This window comes from Protopterus annectens, chromosome 8.part0 (genome assembly GCF_019279795.1).
Source record: "Protopterus annectens isolate FY-2018-M chromosome 8.part0, PAN1.0, whole genome shotgun sequence".
Classification (NCBI taxonomy): domain Eukaryota; kingdom Metazoa; phylum Chordata; order Ceratodontiformes; family Protopteridae; genus Protopterus; species Protopterus annectens.
In genome coordinates, this window is record NC_056741.1 from 873,853,208 (window position 1) to 873,881,053 (window position 27,846).

At 42.3% G+C, this 27,846-nt stretch overlaps 1 protein-coding gene across 5 annotated transcripts in view; it reads right to left on the reverse strand.

Annotated features, from left to right (window-relative positions):
• CXXC1 (CXXC finger protein 1) overlaps positions 1 to 27,846 on the reverse strand; it is a 1,961,705-nt gene that overhangs the window by 1,257,238 nt on the left and 676,621 nt on the right. For all 5 annotated transcript variants that reach the window (XM_044080389.1, XM_044080388.1, XM_044080386.1 and 2 more), the window contains one exon: positions 12,046 to 12,204. In XM_044080389.1, the coding sequence (XP_043936324.1) occupies positions 12,046 to 12,204 (159 nt within the window). The remainder of the gene's footprint in view (positions 1 to 12,045; positions 12,205 to 27,846) is intronic.

The window sequence follows — 27,846 nt, forward strand, 5'->3', positions numbered from 1 at the left end:
CTGCATTTCTTTATAATCAGGAGTTTCTGAGCTTGCAAGCATTTTCTGTTTTAACTGAGCCATTAAATATTGTTGGTACTTAAGCATGTGAAACTGGCAATTTAAAGCTCTTACTGCTAAAGTTGCAGACGTGTATACTTTCTTCCCCCATCTATCCAAAGCTATGGAATCTCTGTCAGAGGGTTCTGGATTTTTTGCATTGGAAGCCTTAACCCCTTTTGGACCCTGGGAAATAGTTTCTGGATCAGCAGAAGGGTTTTTGTAAAGAAACTTGTGAGAGTCAGGGACTCTATAATACCTATCTGGCTTAGCTGGAGCAGGGGGCAAACAGTCAGGAGATAGGCTGGATTCAGAGAACACATCATCCACAATATCTAGCACAGGCGGAATAGCCAGGGGCCTGTGCTGAGGCAATAAGAGGAAATCCCTAAGCCTTTTCTTGGATTCTGAGTAATCCTGACTTTCCCAATGGAAATGCTCCCTCATGGTATGTAAAGTTTCCCCAAAAGAATAATGCTCAGGAGGAGAGGCTGAAGGGATGGATTCTTCAGCATCAGAGTCCTCATAGGGGGGTAGAGTATCCCTGGTCAGAAGAGGAATCAGAGGAAATGGAAACCTGATCAGAGGAGTCATAGTCTGTATCCTGCCTAGGCCTTTTCTCAGGAGGGGGAATGGAACCCCTGATTAGAGTAATGAGGTCTTTGGCCATTTTAAGCATCTGTTTCTTAGGCATGGAGGACTGTCCAGAAGAATGCTGTACTTGTTTCTTTGTCTTTAATGGTACCTTTGTCTTGGCTGTTGTTTTAATGGTAAGCTGTGAAGGTCTGAAAACACCCTCAGAAGCCGATGCCTGCTCAGCGGCTCCGGACCCATCTGAGGGATTAGTTTCCATAGGCCCAATACCTTGAGTTTCCAGAGGCCTAGCTATCTCCACGTGGGAGTCGGAAGCGGCCTGTGGCTCTGAGGTAGCGGGTATCAGGGGCTGCGAAAGTGCCTCACTGAGAACCGGCGACTGGCCTAGAAGAGGTTTCGTCGTTGGTTTTGGACCTCGGATGCCTGTCTTTATCCTTGTCTTTGCGTTTTTTCGGTATTGAGGTCGTCGGCTGATCCGACGGCATAGTATAATTGAACCTTCGCCCAAAGTAGTGTAAAGGAAAATCAAAACGCCTTTTTATAGTGCGTTTGTTAAATCTAGCACAAAACCAACAACTAGTGACGTCGTGATCAGGGCCTAGGTATGGAGTACAGTAAGAGTGGAAGTCCTTATGAGGTATTTGCTTCCCACAAGAAATACAATTATTAACTTTTTCTGACATCGATCTGAGGCAAGAAAAAAGTTTCCCCAATGGGGTACTTAGCTTTATTGAAGACTTCGGATCTGAAATTCGACTTCGAAAATCTCAGGAGCCGGCCGACCGGCACTTGCGAACTGCTTCTGCTTCGTGCACCACGCGGCAAGAAAGACTGAAGAAAATGGCGTAAGCTGCATCTTGTATACCCCTGGCGCACTGACGTCAGGGAAGAAGCGACAGCAACCGACGCTGGACCAAGACTTTGGAACTCGGGCCGACTGCGGGACCGCCTGACGACAGGATAACCCAAGTGTGATGACTGCAGCAGTGTAACACTATGAACATCCTGGACTGCAACAGTGAATACACTCGAACATCTACATTTATAGTAGGTACACAACTGTACTATGTTCATCGCGTTTCACTGTTGCAGTCATTACAATTGGGTTGAATCCCAAAGCTAAGATTGGGAGGCTGGGGCTAAATAGGATTTGGAGAGGCTATGAGGCCCTGCAGAACTGCAGTGGCAAAGCCTGCCCTGGATTTAGAGTAGAGAGGTAAGTGATGGTGCTTTGTAAAAGTGTGCACTGAACTCCAAGTTGTAGCCTCTAAGATGTCTTTGGTTGGTACTCCTCTGAGGAAGGCTGGTGAAGTGGCTGCTGCTCTGGTTGAATGGGGCCTAATGCCCTTAGGCACTGATTTGCCATGCTGTGAATAGCAGAAACGAATGCAGTGGCCTATCCACTTTGAAATAGTCTGCTTTGAGATAGCCTTTGCTTGTGATCCTGCAGCATATGCCACTAGAAGTTGTTCAGTCTTTCTGAAAGCCTTGGTTCTGTGCAAGTAGAAGTGTAGCTGCCTGTGAATGTCCAAAGAATGCAGAGGTCTCTCACCCTTATTCTGTGGGTTTGGATAAAAGGTAGGCAAATTAATTGTTTGGTTAAGGGCCACAATGAACACTACCTTAGGCATAAATGTCGGGTTTGTCCTCAGAGAAACCCTGTCAGGATGGAAAATGATAAAAGGTTCCACAGCCATGAGTGCCTGTAACTCTGAGACTCGTCTTGCAGAGGTTATTGCTAGGAGCAGAGCTGTTTTCCAGGATAAGAATTTTATATCAGCTCTAGAGGCTGGCTCAAAAGGAGGCAGTGTGAGTTTTTCCAAGACATAATTGAGGTCCCATGCAGGTATTAGTGCTCTCCTTGGAGGTCTTATGTTTTTGGCCCCTCTGAGGTACTGCCTTAGTAATGGATGAGAAAAAATAGGTGGTTCTGTATTGTAATGAGCTGAAATGGCAGAGGTGTGAATCGTAATTGATGAAAAGGATAGGCCTTTGTCCAGCATCTCAGTTAAGTATTGCAAAATCTGAGGAATATTTGGTACAATCGTGTCAATTCCTTGTGCCTGGTTCCAAGCACAGAATCTCTTCCATTTTTCTGCATAGACTTTTCTGGGGCTAGGCCTCCTGGCCTCCAAAATAACATCCCTCACCGCTTTAGAGAGAGGTGTGTTTTGAATGGCTACATTATCCGCTATGCTGTCAGATTTAAGGTCCTGAGTTTGCTGTGCAGGATCTGACTGCTTTGTTGGGTCAATAAGTGTGGAATTTCAGGTAATGTCTAGGCTGGGCATTGAGACAAGTTCTTTAGGATTGGGTACCAGTGCTAGCGGGGCCAGTCTGGGGCAATCAATATCATTTTTGGCTTCTCTTTTCTGACCTTTAGGAGCACCTTGGCAAGGAGAGGCAGTGGAGGAAAGGCATATACTGTTAAGTTTTTCCAGATGAAAGACAGAGCATCCACTTTCCATGCTTGCTTGTGATAAACCCTTGTGCAGAATCTCTGTATTTGGTGGTTGTGAGGGGAGGCAAATAGGTCTATGTCCGGGCATCCCCAAGTTCCTTGTTATCATGCTGAAGACTTGTGGATCCAATTTCCACTTGTGGGGATCCATTAGGTTTCTGCTTAGTTCGTCTGCCAGAGTATTTATCTTTCCTGGCAGGAATTGTGCTTGCAGATGTACTTGCTAAGGCAATGCTGTGTCCCACGAAGTCATGGCTAGTCTGCAGAGGGGGTAGGAATGTGTGCCTCCCTGCTTGTTTATGTACCACATGACTGTAGTATTGCCCATCTTTATCAATAGTTGTCCTGATTGAAGTAGATCCTTGAAGGCTGTCAGGGCATTCTGAACAGCTAGCATCTCTTTTTGATAGATATGTAGAAGCATTTGGCTTGCGGACCATGTGCCCTGAATACATCCTCCTACTATATGGGTCCCCCAGGCATAATCTGATGCATCTGTTGTTAATGTCTGCCTGACTGTGGATAAAGTGAATGGCTATCCCTTGTTGTGGTGACAGGCCTTTGCCCACCATCGAAACTCCTGTTGTAGGCAGGGAATGAGGGTAATTACTGTTTCCAGTCTGTGGCAATGTTGAGTCCAAACGCTTTTTAGATACCATTGTAGCTTCCTCATTTGCAGTTTTGCATATGGAATTAGCAGAATGCAGGATGCCATGAAGCCCAAAGCCTGCAGAATTTTTCTTGCAGATAACTGGGTCTTTGTTGCCAACATTTTGAAATAAGTAGTCAGTTGTCTGTTTGTCCGGCGTGAGATAAGCCATCTGGGCAGTTATATTTAAGCTTGCACCCAGGAATATCTCTTGAGAGGGTACTACTCTTGATTTCTTTTCGTTTACTGTGTACCCTAGGCATGTTAGTAATCTTTTTACAAACGCCAGATGCTGTAGTAGAATGTCCTTGTTCTCTGCTTGAATAAGACAGTTGTCCAAGTAAGGATAAATTTGTATTCCTCTTTGTCTGCAAAATGCAATTACTGGTGCCAGACATTTTGTGAAGACTCTGGGCGCAGTAGATAAGCCAAAGGGCAGTGCAGAGAATTGGTAGTGCATTGAGCCAGTTATAAATCTGAGGTATCTTCCGCATGATTGTCTGACTGGGACATGCAGGTATGCCTCTTTTAAGTCTAAAGTCACAAGCCAAGCCTTCTTGCCCAGCATGGGCAGAAGCTGCTGCAGAGTCAACATTCTGAATTTTGGAATATCAAAAAATGTGTTTAGAATGGACAGGTCCAGTATTGGTCTCCAGGCTTTGTTCTTTCTGGGCACCAAGAACAGTCTTGAGTAAAATCCTTGTCCCTACGCTTGTTGTGGTACTCGAATGGCCCTCATGTCCATGAGGGATGAAACTTGTTTTTGTGCCTCTGCCCATTGGTTGTGTGGCAGGTCTGGCATGCCGTTTGCCCTTGGCAGGGTGTGAAAGTGGAACCTGTAGCCTTGTGACACTATATTCAAGACCCATTTGTCCTGGGTGATCATGTGCCAATTTTGTGAAAAAAGTGCTAGTTTTCCCACTAAAGGAGCTGCCAGAAGATAAGTGCTTGGTGCTGGCAGGGGAAAGTCACTGAGACTGCTTTCTGTATGGCTGTGATTTATCTTCTCCGCTTTTGGAGGTAGAAGCACCCCATTGTTTAGACCTGTATGAGCCTTGGCGCTGGGATCTGCCTCTGGGGCATCTGTATCTGCCTCTTTGTGGCCTGTCTGACACTGGAAAGGACCAATCTTTTGTAGGCCAGTTCCTGCTAAATCTGGAGGCTGTACCTGTAAGAAATCCTTGACTGTTTGCATAGATTTAGCTTTGTCCTCCATTTTCTTCAACACCTCCTCTGCTTTAACACCAAACAAGGCATCATGCTGTAATGCAGCATCTAATAATTTTGCTTTAACATGATCAGGCAGTTTCTATTCCTTTAACCAAGCATGCCTCCTAATGACAGAACCCGCAACAGCGGCCCTGCAAGAGGCCTCCAGAGAATCAAAACCACATTGTAAAGTATGCTTTCCCCACTTGTTCGGCTGCATGCAATAAATCCTGCATTTCTTTGTTTTCTGCACATTCAGAATTTGTCGACATTTTCTGTTTAAGCAGTGACATAAGGTATTGCTGATACTTAAGCATATGAAACTGACAATTTAAGGCCCTTACGGCCAAAGTAGCAGAAGTGTAAATCTTTTTCCCCAATCTGTCCAGGGCCCTTGAATCCCTATCAGAGAGGATAGGGTTTTCTGCAGTGGAAGCCTTGACCCCCTTGGGACCCTGAGGGATAGTTTCTGGGTCAGCAGCAGGGTTTTTATAAAGAAATTTGTGTGAATCAGGAACCCTGTAGTATCTATCTGGCTTAATAGGAGCAGGTGGTAAAGAGTCAGGAGACAGACCGGACTCTGAAAATACATCTACAATGTCTAAAACAGGAGGAATAGCAAGGGGCCTGTGCTGAGGTAATAAAAGGAAATATCTGAGCCTTTTCTTAGACTCTGAGTAATCTTGGCTCTCCCAGTGGAAGTGCTCCCTCATAGTATGCAGGGTCTCCCCAAAAGAATAATCCTCAGAAGGAGAGGCTGAAGGGATAGATTCTTCAGCATCAGAATCCTCATAGGGAGGAAGAGAGTCTTCCTGTTCAGAAGAGGAATCAGAGGAAATGGAAACCTGATCTGAAGATGCATATTCTGTCTCTTGCCTAGGCCTCTTATCAGGAGGGGGATAGGAACCCCTGATCAAAGTAATTAGGTATTCGGCCATTTTAAGCATCTGTTTTTAGGCATGGAGGCCTGTCCAGGGGAATGTTGCACTTGTTTCTTTGTCTTTAGAGGTGCTTTAGTCTTTGCCTTTGAAGCTGAAGTAGTTTTCACATATAACTGTGTGGGTCTGAAAACACCTTCAAAAGCCGATGCCTGCTCAGTGGCTCCGGACCCATCTGAGGGAATAGTTTCCGAGGGTCCAATACTTTGAGTTTCCAGAGGCCTAGTCGGCTTCACGTGGGAGTCGGAAGTGGCCTGTGGCTCTGAGGTAGCGGGCGTCAGGGGGCTGCGAAAGCGCCTCACTGAAAACCGGTGACTGGCCTAGTCGAAGCCTCGTCGTCAGTTTTGGATCTCGGATGCCTGTCCTTTTCTTTGCGCTTTTTATAAACTCCGGTAGTCGGCTGTTCCGACGGCATTATATAATTAAATCTTCTGCCAAAGTAATGAAATGCAAAATCGAACCAACGCTTAATACTGCGTTGGTTAAATCTAGCACAAAACCGACAACTAGCAACGTTGTGGTCAGGGCCTAGGAAAGGAATACAGTAAGAATGAAAATCCTTATGAGGTATTTGCTTGCCACAAGAAATACAATTATTAACTTTTTCTGACATCGGTCTGGAGCAAGAAAATGTTTCCCCAACGGGGTAATTATCTTTAATGAAGCCTTCGAATTTGAAAATCTCAGTAGTTGGTTGGCCGGCACTTGCGAACTGCTTTTGCTTCGGGCACCGCGCGGCAAGAAAGACTGAAGAAAATGGCGTCTGCTGCATCTTTTATACCCCTGGCGCACTAACGTCAGGGAGGAGACGACCACAACCGACGCCAGACCAGGACTTTGGAATTTAGGCCGACTGCGGGTAGCCTGCCAGCAGGATAACCTAATTGTAATGACTGCAACAGTGAAACACGATGAACATTAGCAAAAAATAGTGAGATTCAAGAGAATAAATCTGAGTAGTTCCAGATTTTTGTCTTGTATAAAACTCTTGAAAACACAAATACAGCATGAGATATTTATTTTTTTCAACCTTAAATATTTTATCACTGGCTACCATTTTCATGACGGTGATAAGAATCAAAGCATCCTGCCTCAGTTTTTTTCATAAAACCGCCCTGCTGAAGCAAAAAGATTTTTTTTTGTCAGAATTTTACTCTATTAAAATGATTCATCTTATTTGTTCAGTTTTGTCTAACAAAAGGTGACAGGAAGACTGGAAAGAGCTACTATTTTTTTTTTTGTTCTAAAATAGCACCAATTGCCAATTTTCCTTAAGTTTTTCTCTGATGAACTCTGCACAATGTTCACGACTATCTATGGCATAACACTCTCATGATATGAAAAAAACACTGCAGAAGTAAATTCTTTAATGGACTTTAATGCCCACTAAAGCAATTGATGGTACACAAATGCAACTCTGAACCCCCCCCCCAGTGATGCCAAAACCTGCTGAAAAAATCAGCCCAGGAAAATGACATTTTTTGAGGTAACTCCCATTCATATCAAGTACTCTTGTACCACCTGTCTTTGTGATGAACATCTTCATTTACTTTAATTTTCAAGGGACTTTACTTAAAGGCTGTCCCAGACATTTTTGATTCTGGTCTTTGTTTACGTTTTCAGTCTGGCTTTCTGAGCATGTCCCAGCTTCTGGTGTGTGTGTGTGTGTGTGTGTGTGTGTGTGTGTGAGTGTGTGTGTGTGAGTGTGTGTGTGTGTGTAGGGGATATATGGGGTTGGGGGAGGCTGCTTACAGGAAGTTTGGATGGTCTTTGTCAAATTTCATCTCAAACTCCACTTGTACTCACAACACCTCTCACTGACTCATTCATTAGTTTCACCTGTTCTTTTTATCCTCAGAGAAAAGTAGCCTTTCAGGAATTTTATGACCTCACTAGCTACTATCTCGTCGGAAACATGAGAAATGCAAAGCTAAAATGTTAGTAACAGAGTGTTTTGTTCATTTCATATTTTATTTTGTGCGGATTTCTAAATGTTAGCTAAGTACTAAGATGTTATGCATGACTGCCACTTGCTTTGCAGCTAGAAAGCATCAGAACGATGCAAGTTTTGAACACTGGTAGAAGCACTCTTCTTTTTTTCATTTTTTTTACCTCTGAATACAATGGTTTTCTGACTTGCTGTGAAAAAAAAAAAAAAAAAAACCTGTGCGATGCAAGCAACAGATTCATTTTAAACAATGAAGTCCAAAACCTACTGTCACAATGGGGGCTGTACAGTGCAGCAACCTGTGATAGTTAACACATATTAATTCTGACACTGCTTTACTACTGAGTAAGGGGAAAATGTGAACACACTTCTAAGATTTAGTATGAATTCACTAAACTGTACTCTTTTGATTATACTGCTTGCAGTTACACTGCAGAATAAAAAAGAAAATAAAGAGCGGCACAATCAAGGTAAGCTTTTTGACGAGCTCATAAAATTAAACACAGAGTCTCTTGCCTAATCACTCCCCACAAACACACATAAAAATGTAATAACCTAATTGTTTCCCAGTGATCAGGGCTGAAAGTTGAGAGGAACTGAATATCGTTAATTGTGCTCATCAGAGAGAATGAAAACAGGGCTACATAAAGTAAACTAAAACCAGGAGCAGGGCTGACGAAGAAGTGGCAGGTGGGTGATGACAACTGGGAGTTATCAGGACAAGTTTCTTTCCGTCAGAATTTTAGACTCTGGGATTATCCCTTTAAAATTACTCCAATCAGCTACCTAAGACTGCTCTTGTTAGAAGCATAGCCGGCTTTAGGCACCAGCGAACCCTGCAGTCGCTGGGGGCCCCCTGGTCCTGGGGGGCCCCAACCACTGCAAGTTATGTTATCTTGTTATTTGGTAACATGTCTGCTAAACCAGCAAAAGCTAATACAGCAAGCTTGAATACTTAATAAAGCAGGTAAGTAACAATAACTCTTATTTATTATCTCCTTCAAAATTCAAAGATCTTTAGTTACAGTAGCAATATTATGTCAAGTAAGAAGCTTTACAATTTCATTAAATATTTTACCAATAAAAGACTGCCTCTGGCCTAGTTAAGCCCTGTTGGTGGACATCCTCTTCACTAAAATTAACATTACCAGCCTTAGGTACCTCCAATAGCTGTGGCTACAGGGGGCCCCTTAATCATCATTGGCTGTGTGAGGGCCCCACAAAAGCTGCTGTTGGTTGGGGAAAAATGAGGAGAAAAAATGTATTAATTTTCAATTACACCCTTTAACCTGAACAGGTCTGTGATATGACCCTGCTAGGACAAAGCTGTAATGAACATAAGCAAAGTAAGTACTAGAGAGATCAGCAACCCAGGATGAACGATCACAGTGTAAACCTTGGAGTTTAGGAAGAGCTGATGCTTCTAATCTTCAGGGATGGTTTCTTTTTCAAGGTTTTTATACATACTGGCAGAACAACTGATACTATAACTCTCAATGTCTTTGCTGAAGAATTCTGTTCAGTGATAAAAATTATAGCATAATAAAGTCTTAAAATGAAGAACACATTTTAAATGTTATTCTGATTCACTTAAAAGTTACTAGACTAACACAATTTGCATCAACATGCATTTTTAGACAATAAGTATAAAAATCTGATGACTGGATTTATTGTGACAGAGCAAAATTCTGAGGCAAAATCAGGAATATCTGTGAAATCAGGGATAGTGATAGGTACTGATTTACTACTCAGTGAGGTAAATAAAAATTACTTATTCCTGCTGCTGTTTGATGACTGCTAAACACCACTCACTGATCTTGTGTAGCAGTACTAGTGTACAAAATATTTGCTGAAATAAGTACAAAACTATCATTGCTGTGATGTGTGTGTGCGTGTGTGTGTGTGTGTGTGTGTGTGTGTGTGTGTGTGTGTGTGTGTGTGTGTGTGTGTGTGTGTGTGTGTGTGCAAAATATCACTTATTTTTATCAATGCATACATCCAATAATGCTGGGACACGCATATTATTCTTCTGGGTATCAATAAAAGATGTAGCTAACAAGTGATTATATTTCAAAAGTAAGACTTAAAATATGTCACAGAGCATTCAGACACTTAGATCGTCTAGGAATCTGGTGGCCTCCACTCCCCAGACTGTATAAATGGATACAGGGGGATCCCTTAAACATCCTTGACTGTGGGGACCCTAAAAAAGCTGTTTTTGGTTGAGGAAAAACGAGGAAAAATATGCTTTCATTTTCTGATTGTACTCTTTAGCCTGAATGGAGTTGTGATATGAGCCTGTTAGGATAAAACTGATAATAGCCTCTGCCCTCAACCACAAATATTCTAAACCATCCCTGCTCAGATGTTTGTGTACATAAATTTCCCATAGGTTATGTGGGGGCTGGGAATTGTGTAGTCATCCATCCCTTTCTTTGTATATCTCTGAGGTCTGTTAGAAAAGTAAAGTTACTTTGGCTCCTGTAGGGGCAGTGTACTGCCTGGTAGCAGCAAAGTAGAATACATTATTGCAATCATTATTTATTTTCACTTTCCTCACAACCAGGCACATACTGGTTGCCTTTGGGAGCTAGGATTGAGGAATAAGTAGGCATGCTATGTATATGTATTTCAGCAGTCACGTGAAATACATGACTGTGGCCATTTGAACCTCTGCTTTCATTCCAGTCTAACACCAGAGGGTTACATAGGCAGTGACTGTCTTTTTGGAGGGATTAGGGAGGCAGGCAGTATTCCCATAGAGGATCTGTGTATCCTCACAACAATTGACTTGCTAATTTATTTTGAGCTACTATTTTTGTCAGCTTTGAATTTTAAGCCTTGGGTACAACTTACGTCTTCATTGAAAGAAAAAAATACGACTGAAATTCTTTTTCTTACTCGAGATTTTTGTTTAGACCACTTTTGGATTAAAAGGTTGGGAATTGCTCTGAAATGCAACCCAGAGCATCTACAACCCCTATGGCTTCTGGGGGCATTGGCTTAATTGAGTTATTTCCTAAATGGTTATTATTGTGCTGTCTTGATCAAGAAAATATATTGAAAAGATGCAAGGAAAACTAAAGCTGAACCACAACATTGAATTTCTTTCCTTAATCATAATTTCTGTTCAAGCCATCATTGGGTAAAAAGAAAAAAAAACTTAAAAAGCACTTTAGAGCATATATAAAGTTACAGCTTCTTGAAAAAGCTGAAGAAAAAAAGATAAAATGTGAGAAATGGAAGAAAAAAGTAATGCGCATAATGTGGGAAGCCCAACATGGGGGAAACAGAGGGGAGCTCTGGACAATGTTTTATTTTTTTCTTGTGGGGACACAGTAAGCAGTACCTGGAGCTCCACTGCACATTAGTTCAGCCCTGTACATAGGGTTGTTGTAATGTATCATTGTTACATGTAAATGTCTCTTTGTGAGATGGGCCAACATAGTGTAGTATGTAGGCCTGTTGTAATAACATCATTGTAGCTACAGGTCAGTCTGTGGGTACTACTCCTAAAGCTTGCAGCATGAACTAAAAGGAAGGGATGGCAGTGACAGGGTGATACTTAGACTGGAAGTGGCCAGGGGGCCCCCAACATGACATTTGCTGGGGGCCCCCAAAATGCTAACACCGGCCCTGGTTAGAAGGACACTACTATTCTCATTAAAATTTACACCAGACCTCAATGCCTCAAATTCACTGCAGACTTTGGTTACATTCAGTTTCCCTCTGTAACAGCAACTATGACAAATGCAACTACAGCAGATTACTGGACAAGAATAGATGCAGCAGTGCTGAAGGAGACCAAACTCACACAGACTCAAACACAGATTTCACAAGAGTCACACTATCAGTCTTGAGGAACAGTAAACCACTTTAACTTGCACACCACTGACACTGATTTGGCCCATCTGTTTCCTCTGAAAAACTAACTACACTACATACAGTGAGATACCTGTAGGAAAATGACACATTCTTGTCAGTACTTCTGCCTTACCAACATCTTACAAAACATAACTGAAATGACACAAGTGGAGAATTCAACTTGACGAACGCTACCTTTTTGCAGGACAGTGATAAATAAAGGGACCAAAGAATGTACTTTCCATATGGTGTAACACAGCTACAATTTCCCCAATCCATAGATGTAATACAGAGGTGATTGCAGCCTGACTACCTGTTAAAAACTAGATTGGGGCTTTCTTACCAAGTTGTGATCATCAAAGACTCCAGCACTGTACTCCTGGAAAAGGTCCAAATCAGTGGGAAGCTCTTCATCTTCTGATAAAGGGTCAGGAGGAGGGGCAGCTAACTCCAGTTGTTCCTTGAAGGCTTGTAATTCTTCATCTCGAATCCGTAGCAGTTTCTGTCTCAAGGGAAAGTAAACAACAAATGTGAGAAGCTCTAACCACTATAAAAGCAACATAGGACCCTAACTTGCGAAAAGATGTGAACATTATGCATCCTACCTCTTCCACTAGCTCACTGTACAAGAACAAGCAGAATGCATTCCTTCCTGTATTTTGATTTCCATAGTCAGCATTCAGAAAAATTCCATGTAAAGGAATTAAAACTACAAGTGACCAAACATTTTTTAAAGTGTTACAAGATTTTATCCACCTCACAATACCAAGCCATCAGCAATCAGCTTAACAAATTAAGTAATTAATACTGTTAACCAGGTTACTGACCTAACCCAACAGTGGGGACAGCTGATACAGTACACCATCCACAAGACACAGTAACACTGGAAGATGATAGACTGGAGGAGAAAATGTGACAGTTGGTTAGGGTGAAGTGGGTGATATTCATGAGGAATACAAATCTGCCAAGAGGAGACGGAAAGATTCCAAGCTCTGGGCTACAGAGGAAATGGAAGCTGACTTAGGTCTTGAGCCAAGATGGATTCACCCAAATGGTGCAAGGCTGTACCAGAAAGGAAAGGAAATGAGAGAATTCCAGACATTACTCTAACAAATAAAGAGGGTGTCATGGGCTTCCTGGTTAGGGTACCATCGGCCAAAAGTGGCCATGTCTAAATTCAGTTTACACCAGGAGCTAATGGTAAAAATAAAAAACAATGGTGTGGAACTTTGAAACATAATATTGTACTGCTGGGATATGTGGTCAAGGGTGACTTAGAAGACTGGGAATAAATCAAGGAAGGAAACACGCAACAGTAATGCCTCATGGATGGAATACTCAGAGCTAAGACGAATCACATGAGGGAGTTGCAAAAATACAAGAAGCCGAATGTGGCTACACAGGAAGTTGAACCTAGAAATACCAGCAAAAGGCAGGGCTTACAAGAAGCACAAAGAAATGGGTGGGGAGGTGGAGATGGCACAGTATAAGGAACAGCAAAAAGTCAACAAAAACTGTTAGGGCAACACAGAATAAGACTGAAAGGGTGTTGACAGAAATGCTAAAGAAAGGAAGCAAGACCTTTTAGGTACACAAGAAAAAAGGAAAGAAGGAGCAGAATTTGTTACAACAGGTTAAGATGGGGGGAGTGATCACAGAAGTCTTGGAAAGAACAGACGCACTGAATGGAATACTTTGCTTAAATGTTCACAAAGCGATGGGAGGGTATGAAGCTGAGAAGGATGCAGGGCAAAAGACAGAGAACAGTGGACAGACAACTAGAGTGGAGATGGAAGAGGTTCAGAAGAAACAAGCTGCTCTCTATATAAAAAAAAAAAAAAAAAAAAAAAAAAAATACAAGGACCAGACAGGCCACCCTCCACAGTCCTCAGACATCAGACATCTGGGCAGTGTGATATCACTTCCTCTGCTGGAGTAATTCAACAGATCGCTGGCTACTGTATAAGTGGCAAAAGACTGAATGACAGCAACTCTGGTACCCCGGTATAATTTCTGCAAGTCTTTTGGGTTTCTAATACCATGATGGGAATGGACCTCACTCCCAAGTCAAAGTACAATTAAGTTTGTGAAATTAGTACTGTTTCAATCTTTGATGTCAACCAAAATTGCTCTTCACAGCACCAGCAACGTGCCCAGAGTTGACTCCTTCTGCAATTCATACTAAGTTACATGTAAGGTGAGAAATATAAACTATAGGTATACCTGCTTAACAGCAGTGAGAGGAAACACCATGGACAAACTTCAACGGGGGAAAGCTGATAGAGTTTCCAGATGGCAATGGTCTCCAGAACAACAGCCAACAGGGCTTCACAGACAAAAGGAGCTGCCAGTCAAATCTGATCCAACTTTATGACTGGGTACACAATAACTTGACAGGAGGGCACCAGGAAATGTAGTCTACCTGGTCTTCAGTAAAGCCTCTGACAACGTCCCACACAAAAAACTAATATGAGGAAATTGATAACTGCCTGGTTGAAAGGTAAGATGGAGAGGTTTAGGGTGAGAGGGACAATATCAGGAATTAGAGAACTGACTAGTGGAGTACCACAGAGGTTATGTCCTGTGTCAAGTATTTTTCAGTGTGTTTGTTTTGGACATATCTGAAGGGAAAAACCCGATCAAACTCTTTGATGATGACCCCAAAACAGGTGTGGCAGGTGAGAATGGGGGAAGACTCTACTGAAAAATTTGGCAAGACTGAACTAGAGGACAGAAGGTGGCACATAAGGTTCAGTACAAAGAAATGTAAAATATGCTCTTACTTTGCACCAAACCTGGTGTGAAGTATCACTTGAGAGGAGGGGCACTGATGGCAATGGAGCAGGAAAAGGACCTGGGTGTACTAAGCACACAAGGACTTCATTACCATAAGCACAGTAAGTTGGCAGCAGTAGTGAAAATAATGCTGGAATGTACACTCAGGAGAAAAGACATCAGAAGCAAACAGAGAATGCTTTCATTCTGCAGGGCCTTGATCATAACACACCACAGTACTGCATGCAGTTCATGGGGGCATACAAGGGTAAATATGCCAAGTCTGTGCAAGGAGCTTAAAGGATACCAACCAAGAAAATCCAAGGGATGGGGAGAAAAGAATATGATGACATTCTAGCAAGACTTGAGCTCTTCTCACTTGAGACCAGAAGAGATGAATGGGTTATGATGCTTACACTCATGTCAGGAAGAAGCAAAGTGGTCATTCTTAAAGTTCATTTTCACAGAAGGCGTTATGGACCTGTGGAATGAATTACCAGAAGGGGTGGTTGAAAGAGAGAATCCACAGAAGTCAATCACAAGGCATTTAAAAATGGTTATGGGGGTAGTTTGGGATGGATGGGAAATTAAGAAGTTATGTTGTTACCATAATGTTCCATTAGTGTTGTTTATCTTCATTTATCCTTGACCTTTGGGACTCTGTTCCGATTCTCGGAACTGGTTCGGCTGTTTTAACAGCTCACGCAAACCAAAAACTCTTGAGCTAAGTCTCTACCGAGAATACCCCTCTTCAGATTACCTCACATCGAGTTTGCAGCTACACAGGAAGACAATAGGTATATAAACTTGAAGAGGCTATATCCAAGGTCATCCCTGATAAAATAACCAAGACAAGCGTCCGGTCCTCCAAAAAGTCTGCAGGATGGGGAAGGAGGGTGGGGTGCAAAGGATAAATGAAGATCAACAACACAGATAGAATGTTATGGTAAGAACATAACTTCTTAATCTGATGTTGTCAATCTTCATTTATCCTTGACCTTTGGGACACAGACCCCAGACTACTTAGCTCCTGGGAGGCCTTATGGAAGGATATTCCTGAGAACCATAGAGCCAAAGGATGCTCTTCCTCTGGAGATTAGATCCAATTTGTAATGAGTGATAAAGGTATGTGGAGTAGTCCAGGTTGCTGCTCTGCATATGCATCCATGAAAGACTTGGAATGGAAAACGGCAGCCGTGGCTATTGCCATAATACAATGCGCTCTCACTGGTGCTGATAACTGGAGATTCTTTTATCATAGATGAAAGTGATACAGTCTCTTAACCACCTTGCCAGGGTAAATTTTTAGAGAGACAAATAATTGGTCTGATTTTCTAAATTCTTTAGTTCTGCTGAGGTAGAAACGTAATTGTGGACATCTAGCAAATTTAAGTAATATTCATCTTTGTTGGAAAAATTTGGGAAGAAAACAGGTAAGTCAGTGGATCGAGTAATATTAGTTTCTGAGACCACCTTTGGGAGAAATGAAGGACTGGTTCTTAGTGAAACCTATCCTTATGAAAAATTAAATATGGAGTTTTTGAAGATAGTGCTTGTATTTCGGAAATTCTTCTGTTGGAGGTAATGGCCACCAGAAAAATAGTCTTCCATGAAAGAAACTAAGTGATAGGTAGCCACCGGCTCAAAGGGGAAAGGACCAAATACTGCAGAACCATAGTGAGATGCCAAGCAGCTAGGGGATTCTTATAAGGTGGTTTCAAATACAAGGTTCCTTTCATAAACACTTTACACAATCTATGGGAAATTAGAGGATGGTCCTCAAAAGCCACTGTGGAAACTAGAAATAGCAGCATAGCTAAAAATTCTGATACCTTTTCAACTGGTGCGGAGAATGGATTAAGACCATTATTGTGTGCCCAAATAGAAAATCTTTTCCACTTGCTGTGGTAAAGTTTCCTGGTGGAAGGTTTATGAGAAGCCAAAAAAAGTTTTTAGACTAGAGATGATACATTTTTCTCCCTGGTGATTAATGGAACTGGAGGAATCAAGCTGTAAGCTTGAGGTTCTGAAGACTGGGATGCACCAGTCCCTACGGGTGAGACAGAAGAAAGTACAGTTGTGTACACATACCATAAATGTAGATGTTCGAGCGTATTCACTGTTGCAGTCATTACATTTGGGTAATCTGCTGGCAGGTTGCCCTCAGTCGGCCTGATTAACAAAGTCTTGGGTCCTGCTTCGGTTGCTGTCCCTTCTTCGATGATTCCATGATGTCAGGTCTTCAGGGGTATAAAAAATGCAGCCGACGCCATTACATCAGTTTTTCTTTCCCCAGATGTCAGGTGCCCCCCAAATGGGGAGCAAAATATATATATATATATATATATATATATATATAAAATTTAGAACACAAAAACCATACTTCCAATCAAAAGCAAATACACCAAAAAGGCTTTTAAGCATAGTAAAAGAAAGGAGAGGTATAGAAAGAGAAAAACAGGGGGCTGGAGGGAGGGTAACCAGGACTGCAACAGTGAATATACTCCAACATCTACATTTATGGTAAGTGTACACAACTGTACTATGTTCTTTGTGTTTCGTTGTTGCAGTCATTGCATTTGGGTAGAATCCCAAAGCTATGGTTGGGAGGATGGATTTATATAGCATTAGGAGCAGCTATAAGGCCCTGCAGGACAGCAATGGCAAAGCCAGCTCTGGTTTTAGAGAAGAGAGGTAAATGGTAATGTTTGGTGAATGTATGAACTGATCTCCAGGTAGCAGCTTCTAGAATGTCTCTGGTAGGAACCCCTCTGAGAAAGGCTGCAGAAGTAGATGCAGCCCTGGCGGAATGAGATCTGATCCCCTTGGGGACAGGTTTACCATGGTGTAATTGGGGACAGGTTTACCATGGTGTAATTTGCAGAAATGAATACAATGGCTTATCCATTTGGAAATAGTCCGCTTTGAAATAGCCTTTCCCTCTACCCCTGCAGCAAATGCCACCAATAGTCGTTCAGATTTTCTTAGAGATTTTGTCCTGTTTAAGTAGAATCTAAGTTGTCTGTGTACATCCAATGAATGCAGAATCCGCTCACCCTTGTTCTGTGGATTGGGAAAGAAAGTTGGCAGATGAATGGTCTGATTAAGAGCCACACTGGATACCACCTTAGGCATGAAAGATGGATTAGTCCTGAAAGCCACCCTTTCCGGATGAAAAATAATGCAAGGCTCCATTGCCATAAGAGCCTGTAATTCTGAAATCCTTCTAGCTGAAGTGACTGCTAAAAGGAAAGCTGTTTTCTAGGAGGGAAAATTTAGGTCTGCAGTAGTAGCTGGCTCAAAAGGAGGGAGAGTGAGTTTTTCCAAAACAAAATTGAGGTTCCATGCAGGAGTTGGTGCTCTCCTGGGAGGTCTCACATTTTTGGCCCCTCTGAGATACTGCTTTAGAAGAGGATGAGAGATGAGAGGAGGTTCTGTGTTGTAATGAGCTGAAATGGCAGAGGCATGGATTTTTATGGAAGAAAAAGATAGGCCCTTGTGAAGCATTTCAGTTAAGTATTGCAGAATCAGAGGAATATTGGGCATTGCTGTACTTATTCCTTGTGATTGGTTCCAGACACAGAATCTTTTCCATTTGTCAGCTTAAGATTTTCTAGTACTAGGCCTTCTAGCCTCCAAAATGACATTCATCACAGGTTTGCTGAGGGATGTCAAGGGTGAAATTAGTAGATTATCCACACTGCAATATTCAAAGTTTGGAGCTGTGTGTGCAGAATTTGGTAGTTCTGCTGAGACAGTAGGTAAGGTGTCCGAAGGAGATGCCAAGGAGGAAGGTGAGACACACTGCGCAGGAGTGGGTACCAGTGTTGGCAAGGCCAGTCTGGAGCAATCATAATAATTTTTGGTTTGCCCAGTTTGACTCTTAGTAGAACTTTGGAGAGCAGAGGCAGAGGGGGAAAAGCATAGACTGATAGGTTTTTCCAGCTGAATGACAAAGCGTCCACTTTCCAAGCTTTTTTGTGATGAAGTCTTGTGCAGAATTTGCCCAACTGATAGTTCTGGGGTGAAGCAAAAAGATCTATGTCTGGGCTCCCCCATTTGCGTGTCAACATGTTGAACACTTGTGGTTCCAGTTTCCATTCGTGTGGGTCCATCAGATTTCTGCTTAGTTCGTCTGAGTGTTTAGTTTTCCTGGCAGGACTTGAGCTTGTAGTTGTATCTGATAGGCAAGGCCGTGTTCCACAATGCCATGGCTAGTCTGCAAAGGGGGTAGGAATGTGTATCCCCCTGCTTGTTTATGTACCACATAACTGTGGTGTTGTCTGCCTTTATCAGTAGTTGTCCTGGATGAAGGTAGTCCTGGAAGGCTGTCAGTGCATTCTGTAGAGCTACCATCTCTTTCTGATTGATATGTAGGTGCATTTGAGTTGGGCTCCATTTACCCTGAATGCACTTCCCTGCCAGATGAGTCCCCAAAGCATAGTCTGATGCGTCTGTAGTCAAGGTTTGGGCAGCAGGAGGTGGACTGAATAGCAGTCCCTTGTTTTGGTGGCAGGCCTCTGCCCACCATAGGAACTCTAGTTGCAGGCAAGGTATAACAGGAATCATTGTTTCCAGGCTGTGACAATGTTGACTCCATAAACTTTTTAAGTACCACTGAAGTTTCCTCATATGCAGTCTTGCAAATGGAATTAGAAGAATGCAGGAGGCCAAGAACCCTAAGGCTTGCAGAATTTGTCTTGCACATAGCAGGGTTTTTGTGGCCACTTGTATGAAGTAAATCGCCAAATGAATTTGCCATCTGGGCAGCTGTATTCAAGCTTGCACCCAGGAATGTAATTTTCTGAGAGGGTACCAGTTGTGATTTCTTTTCGTTTATGGTGTTATGGGGGCACCTGACATCTGGGGCAGGACAAACTGATGTAATGGTGCTGGCTGCATGCTTTATACCCCTGATTACTTGACGTCATGGAAGAAGAGACAGCAACTGACGCAGGACCCAAGACTTAGATAATCAGGCTTGCTGAGGGCTACCTGCAAACAGATAACCCAAATGTCATGACTGCAACAGTGAAGCACGAAGAACATCAAGCAAGGTAAAGTGGGTAGAACAATATTTAAATCTATACATACATATATATATATATATATATATATACATACATACATATATATATATACATACATATATATATATATATATATATATATATATATATATATATATACACATATATATAAATGGGTCCCCTTTTATTTGGTCGACAATTCATATGGTCGACAGGCAGATTTGCCCCCCTCCCCAATGTTGTGCGACCCTGGAGTTGATATATTTAGTTAGGGGGGGTGTGGGGGTGAAGCACCCCACATAAAACTGCTTGTCGATCAAATGAATTGTCGATCAAATGAACTGTCGACCATGTGAAGTAGACCCATATAAATATATATAGGTAAATTTTTGAAAGAAACTACAAAAAACTATGAAAATTTCACTTGGCTGAAGAGAGAATCTGGCTGACACGTCTTGCAACAAGAACAGCAAATGAGATCTGAGGAAATCTGGAGAGGGATATTCTGGGTAGAGACTTAGATGAAGAGTTTTTAGATTGCGCGAGCTGTTCTAACGGCCAAGCCAGTGCAGAGAATCAGAACCGAATCCCAAAGTTCAAGGACAAATGAAGATTGACAACATCAAACATGGTGTTAAGTCACTTATGAACAGCCTGGACAGTTTTTATGGGAACAAGTGTTTTGGTATACTGGCAGGTTAGAAAGGCATTAATGCCAGTGCTTGAAATATTTGTATGTATGCATGCATACGTGTAGAATGTCACACTACTTAAGCTTATTCTCCACTGCCATTGAACAAATGTAATGCAATTTTCTGTCACAACATATAAAAACAAAATAATACTTCTATAATGTACGAAGTAAAAGTGAAAAAGGTGTGCAGTATACTGCTGTACAGACATGCAAAGTGTGGCTAAGTGGTAAGCTGATGCTTCTTTGGCGTAGCAGTCAATCAGGTAAAAAGCAGCGACATGTATGTTGAATTTCTTTCTACAAAGAACTGCAAAAGGGCAAGAAATGTTAAAGAATTAATGTCTACTGGAACATACTTTAATTAAGCTGTTGTGTATGGACCTTGGCATGTTATATGGTTATATTAAGAGAAAAAGTAAAAGAAGAAGTTAAAATTACACACTTATCATAACTATAAATTCATAACACTCCCTAAAATCATTTAAAACTCAACTAAAGTCCTACCTACTCACTTGCCAGATCTGTACATGTGATGTTCCTGGATAATCTCCAAACCCTTACTGTCACCTCTGTTTTATGTAACTGACTATTGTACAGTTACTGCTTCTCAATGTCTATCTATCACCTCCACTACTATCTCTGTCTCCCTTTTACCTGGACCTCATCAATACTCCTTCATAATCTGTAACCATCTTCATCCTACAATTACTTCACTGTCTCTTACTTCTTCTTCTTTTTTCAGCTTTTCCCGGTTAGGGGTCCCCACAGCGGATCACCTGTCCGCTCATGATTGGCAGTGGAGTTTTACGGTGTCGAGTTGCCAGCCCGGTGCCCAACCTTCCACAGAAGGCACACACATGCATGCACTCACACCTAGGGCCAATTTAGAGTGTCCAATCCACCGACAGCATGTCTTTGGGATGTGGAAGGAAACCGGAGTACCCGGAGGAAACCCACGCGACCACAGGGAGGACATGCAGATTCTGCACAGAAGGCACCCCAGCCGAGAATCGAACTGGAGGACCTCTTGCTGTGAGATGGCAACACTAACCGCTGCACCACCGTCTCTTACTCATTAACTATTTTCAGCTCATCACATTTGAAATTAACTGCACTCTTATAAGCTTGATATTAACTAATATTTTACTGTATTCTTCATTTAACTGTTATATCATTATAATTTTATGCAAGTTCATTTACTATTCTATATAAGTATATTTTATACTTTTTAATTAACTTTCATACCTTACTAGTCTGCGTATGTTTGTACATGCACTTATTATGGTGATCTTATATAACTGCCTTCTACTCATTCTGTAAAAATAGGCACTTCGCTCAGGCCACCGACGAAATTCGGACTTGTGCCCAGTTAAACTTTCCCGGTGAACAAAAGCAATAAATAAAACAATGGAAAGGTCCATCAACAGTAACGTTTGGGACTGATGCCACAGGGATTAGGCTTGCTCAGCAGATAAAACTTCAATAAGCTGCCTGAACTCTTTCCCGTCTCACACTTACTTTTTTTTTTCACTCTGCTCTCCAGTTCTTCAGTTAAGCAATGAGCAAAAGGAAGATGGAAAATAGGTAACAAGAAGAAAAGGTGGAACTCAAGGAAGGGCAATAATTAGGTAGGAGATGGTGGAATGAAAACATAATGTTAAAAATTATGCACCTTTTTACTCATCTATAGAAAGTGCATAACTCTCACCCCCAAGAAGAAGAGATTTATCTTCAGTATTCTCTAGGACAGAGTCCCTGGATAAGCCTTACATAATTTTCTCAAGTTCTTTTGAATGTATAATACCACAACAAGAATGGATCCCATTCCACAATCAGGATATGACTGGTGTTCATGAAATTAGAATTGTTTCAGTCTTTGGTGTTAACCAACACTGCTTTTATGGGGCATCAGAAATATGCTCAGATTTGCTTCCTTCTGTAGTTCATTCAGGGTTACGTGACTTGGTAACATATTTAAGTATGACTGTAAATTATGTTTTATTAGACTCACTGCACTTGTTACTACTGCAACTAAGTATCTTTTTTCACAATTCTCACGCTTCTGCCTGCAAATCCTGATATTTTATGACGGTCTCTCTGTATGTAAGACACAGTAATCACTGGGTTTAGCAATTTCAAAGATCAATGCTATTTTTGTCTTTCTTCTGGACTACTGCATCTGGTTTTCTCACATCTAATTTTTGAACTGCTGGTAATCGATGATTCCATTTTATAATACACCGCATCTATCTTCATAATGCTTTGTGGCTCAAGCGTCCAAGGCTTTGCGACTACTTCTATGCTGTAGTGTTTGCACAATCCCCAATGCAACCTTGCCACATTACTGTGTCATTTAGTATATAGGCCCTCTACAACAAAATGTGTGACCACTTCCAGTTCATTTGTCTTTCAGTCCCACTTTTTCAATGGATTCTGTAAACCAACATGTACACAGTCCACTGTCCTGTGACGCTAATATTAACTCTTCATTTTTTAGTTTTAAGTCACCTTTCCTTAACCATTCCTGTGTCAAATTTTGGTCAACATAAGGTCATTCCAGATAATCTCTGGACTTGACACTATATTTAAGGATTTTCCATGTTTTTCTTCTCAGCTGATCCTGCTCTTTCTATCCTTTTGCTTTTTAGCATATTCAGTTGCTGTCTGATTTTTGTCTACTAATGGTTTGATTTCCATTCCCATGTGACACCAAAATGCTTCTGCTAGTCTTAGACTTCTTCTTCCCATGTTTTAAAACTTTCACTATATTTGGATCTGAAGAGACCAGCAGATATATATATATATATATATATATATATATATAAGGTGCCATGACTGCACGTCTGCACAATTAATTTTGACGAGGCCCATACCTCAAGAGCAAGGAATATATAATCCTGATAAAAAAAAAGTAATGTACTCACCATAATTTTCCGTGTGTGTTGTCCAACTTCACCTTCATCCTTATCAGGTTGGGTTTGGATCAGATCCTTGGATCTGTCACGGCCTTTATATTCAAGCTCGAGGTCTTCTTCCAGCTCGTGACTAATCCCTATCCCAGCATGCCCTAGAACCTTCCCCAGATCTTGTCTGCTGTTATAATAAATGTATCATACAAAAAAACATAGTCAAATGAAGAAGGTCAGAGATTTAGGTAATCCAACTGTACAGAATCGGTCTTTCAGGAGTCAGAAGAGTAAGGGAAGGAAGGTGGGATGTAAGAATGAAGGTGAAGATTGACAATATACATGGAATGTTATGTTGAGTACATAACTTCTTTATGTGATGTTGTCCTATCTCGCATTCATTCTTACTAGGTTGGGACAACGTCCCTAGCACCTATCATCTTGGGTGGCTCAAGGGAGAATAGTCTTCAGAATCGTGGACCCAAAAGAGACCTTATTCCTGGAGGCCAAATCAACTTTGTAATGAGTGATAAAGGTATGTGGTTTTTCCCAGGTATGTAGAGTAGGCTTTAACTCGTCTGGGAAGATCTTTACTCTGAGACTTATAGATAAAAGTTATGCAATCTGAAAGCCATTTTGAAAGTGTCACCTTGGAGACAGGAGAACCTTTCTTTGAATCTGAAAAGGAAATAAATAGTTGGTCAGATTTTCGGAACTCCTTAGTTCTGTATAAGTAAAAACATAACCGTCTATGCACATCTAGTTGATGCAACATATATTCTGCCTTGTTCTCGTAATTTGGGAAGAAGACTGGCAGTTCTATTGTTTGCTTGGGAAATAAGGGCAAAGTAGCTGCTGCATTTGGCATTCATGGATATTGCAAAAAGGTCGCAGCATGGCTGACCCCATCTGCAGAAAATCATTTCTGCTACTTCTTGTTTCAGGGACCACTCATAGGGCATCAGAATAGTTCTGCTGAGTTTGTCTGCTATCATGTTGGATTTCCCCAGGATGTGCATTGCTATCAGAAAACTTTGGTAGAAGGTTGCCCACTGCCATACTCTCAGGGCCTCTCGACAAAGGGAATAAGATCTGGTTCCTCCTTGTTTACGTACCATACAACAGACATGTTGTCTCTCTGTATTGCAATAGTTCTCAGCGGAAGAGAGTCCTGGAATGCTTGCAATGCTAGAAGCATCGCTCTCATCTCTAGGACACTGATGTGCAAGTGGGCCTCGTGATCCTGCAGGTGCCTTGGACTGTCTTTCCCAGATAGTGCCCTCCCCATCTGAGAGATGTCCAAGGTCACTGTGGCCAGTGGTTGGGGAAGTACAAATGGTTGACCTAGAGTCACTTGAGTGGAGTAAAGCTGCCAATGAAGGCCCTTCTTGCAAGATTGTGTTAATATCTTGTGAGACATTGGAAGGTCTTGCATGGACCACTGAGTGGATAGCAACCACCGAATAATTCTCATGTGCAGACGTGCTAGTGGGATCAGAACTACTGCTGCTGCCATGATTCCCAGGACTTTTAGAACTACCCTTTGTTGTACTTTCTTCTTTCCTAGAAGGTATGAAACTTGGTGTCTTAGAACTCGAATTCTTTCTGGAGGGAGTCTGGCTGCCATGTTTATTGAGTCTAATTCTGCTTCTATGAAAACCACATTCTGAGAAGGCAGCAAGGCATATTTTTCGTAATTTACTGTAAAGTCTAGGTGAGAGCAAAGTTGTAAGGTTGCATCTCTTGTTTGTAATTAATAGATGCCTGGTCATGGCGGTTAGAAGACAGTCTAAGTATGGAAAAATCCAGAATCCTAGATGTCTCAAGTGAGCTGTGACTACTGCCATACATTTGGTGAACACTCTGGGGGCTGTAGTGAGGCCAAAGGGCAGAGCTCAAAACTGATAATGACTGGCTCCCAGCCAAAAGCACAGATGTCTCCTGGATCGTCTGTCCATTTTTATGTGGTAGTACGCATCCTGAAGATCTGTACAGCACATCTAATTGTTATTTTCCAGGAATGGGAGTACTGACTGCAGTGTCACCACCCAGAACTTGGTTTTTTTTTTTACTGATTTGTTTAGAATGTTAAGATCCAGAACTGGTCTCCAGTCCCCTGTTTTCTTTGGAACTAAAAAGAACCTTTAGTAAGTTCTGGATCCTCTTTGGTCTGTGGGGACTGTCTGGATGACTCTTTTGACTAGCAACTTTTGAATTTCTAAGATCGATTGTTCCTTCTGACTGGGTGGAACATCCGGAACCTTCTTTATATTTGGAACAGGAAGGGAAAAGGGTATGATGTAACCTTCGGATATGATGCTTTGCACCCATTTGTCTTTTATGTGTTGCTAGGCTTCCGGGTACAAAGAAAAGTGACCCCCGACTGCCTCCAGAGTTGAACAGACAGGGTTCCCTTCAGGAGCGCTGAAAGGGCTTACCAAAGAAAGAATCTCTGTCACCCTGTTTCTGCGGACTCCATCTGCTGTGTGGTCGGCGTCTTCCATTACTACTGCCCGCCCCCCCGTCTCTGGAAGAAGCTTCACCACGTGTCCTGAAAAGATCTCTGAGATTTCTGGAACCACATTTTACCACTTCCTTTTTGACCTTTTGGATGAGGTCTAGTAGGCATGGAAAAATGGACTCCTATGGCAGACAGAGTCTTTCCTTCCTGCTAACACCTGGTGTGTGTGTCCTTGACTTTGGGCACGAACAGGGACGAGCCATTGAACGGGGCATTCACAAAGGAAGACTTAAAGGATTCCGCAAAGTCACACAAATGCATCCAAGAATGTCTCCTTAAGGAAATTCCAGAACCCGCTGCTCTACTCACTCCATCTGCTGCATATGACATGAGTCTAATGGAGGTGTTGACAACTGAATTTAAGTAGAGAGCTGACAGGATACTTTATCTGCAACCCCATCAGCCACTGAACCTTGGATAATAACTCCCAGCTCTTTTAGGCGGTCTCTGTGAAATCTTGTAAAATGGGTAAGATAGTTCAGCGATCTGAAGGGAAAAAGTTGCTGAAGAAAAAATGAGCTTTCCATATCTGTGCATTATCCAAGACTCCTTGCTCGGGGGAAAGACAGAAGAAGATGTCTCTGAGAGCTCCTTTTTGATGGCTGCCGCCACAATCACATCTACTGGGACTCCCTTGGTTAGAAAAGCTTTGCCTGAAGGGGATGTAATATATTTGTTTGCCCTCGTAGGAACAGGTTCCACTGAATCTGGGGACTCCCACACCTTTTGAGAAACTAGGTCCATAGGTTTGTTTGAATGGCAGAGACACCCAAGAGGTGGAAGGGTGAGATCCAAAAGCCTTCAGGTAAACAGACTCCTCAGCGGAAGGGTTGGTGAACTTCCAGTCACCCCTCTGTTTTAACATTTCTAGGATGTCTCCAAAGTAGACGTCATTAGGAGACGACCATGGGGACCATTCAGCTTCATCGAGGTCTGTATCAGAAGTGATTGACTCCTCTGGGGAGTCTAGGTGCTTCCTCTTGCACAGCCTCTTCCGAAGGACCTCCTCAGAGGGGTACTCTGGAGAGGTTTTGTACCCTGTAGGGCATCCTAAGGCCTAGGACCTCTGCATCCCTGTGGATGCAGGGATATAGAGGTGGACACCGGTGCCTTTGGGGGAAGAACATCTGGAGATGACAGGGGAGCTGTCTGTGGAGACATCACTCTCCTCATCACCTCAAAAGCCCCCTGTCCCTGGTCTGAAGAAATCCCTGGATCCAAAGAAGCAGAGGGATGGGTCAGAACCAAAGACCATGGGCCCAAGGCCAATGTAGGAGCAGAACTCAACTGCGCCAAGGCCCCAAAAGGCATAGCTGGATCCAACAACTGACTGATCAGACTCACTTCCCCGGACCCGAATGGAGAGTGTCAGCTCCTAGACTTCTTGAGTTCCAATGGAGCTGAGGAAGTCGGAGCCATGGTCAGATCCACAGATTCCGTAGTAGGTCTCGGATCCAAAGGTACCACTACAATCAGCTCCGGATCTTCTGACTCAAACCAGGAGTTGGATCAGAGGAGGAAATGGAGCAGATGAGGTGGATGTGGTAAGATCCAAAGCCCTCGGGGTTGGATCCATCAACAACCTGGACAGCGCCTGAGTCCTCAGCAGCCTCTGTACCACTTGATCCATGTCATCATCAGAAAAACTCTTGGAAGAGCGAGTCGAGGTGGTTGGGGACTTGGACCTTTGTAAAATTGGTGATCTAAGTGTGGGGAAGAAAGGCTCCAAGGTAGGAGACCGGCTCCTTATCTCAAAGTCAACCGGCAGCGAGGCAGATGGTGTCGGAGCAGAGGAAGATTGCTCAGATCCGATAAGCTTCAGATCCGGAAAAGATATTTTTGCCATATTCTTAGTCGGCTCCGATAAGGCAGAAGAGGAGGATCTCTTCCTGAACCTGTCAGATCTAACATATTTGGATGTTGGAGACTTGTCCTTTTTAGATAAACCTGGAACTTCTTCTAAAGCCTCTGAGAAGGGTTTTTTTTTTAATTTTTTTTAATACACCTTTTAATATCAATTTTTTTTCCTCTCCATAAGCGCACTTTGGTTAAAAGCATGGCATATCAAGCAAAATTCCTGGAGGTGGACACCCCAAGACAATAAACACAAAGGGTGTGTCTATCACTTAAGGGCATTTTTTTATCACAGGTTTCACAGAGACAGAAAAGGGTAAGGAAAGCTCTCTAACTTAAACAGGCTAAGCAGGAAAGAAAATAG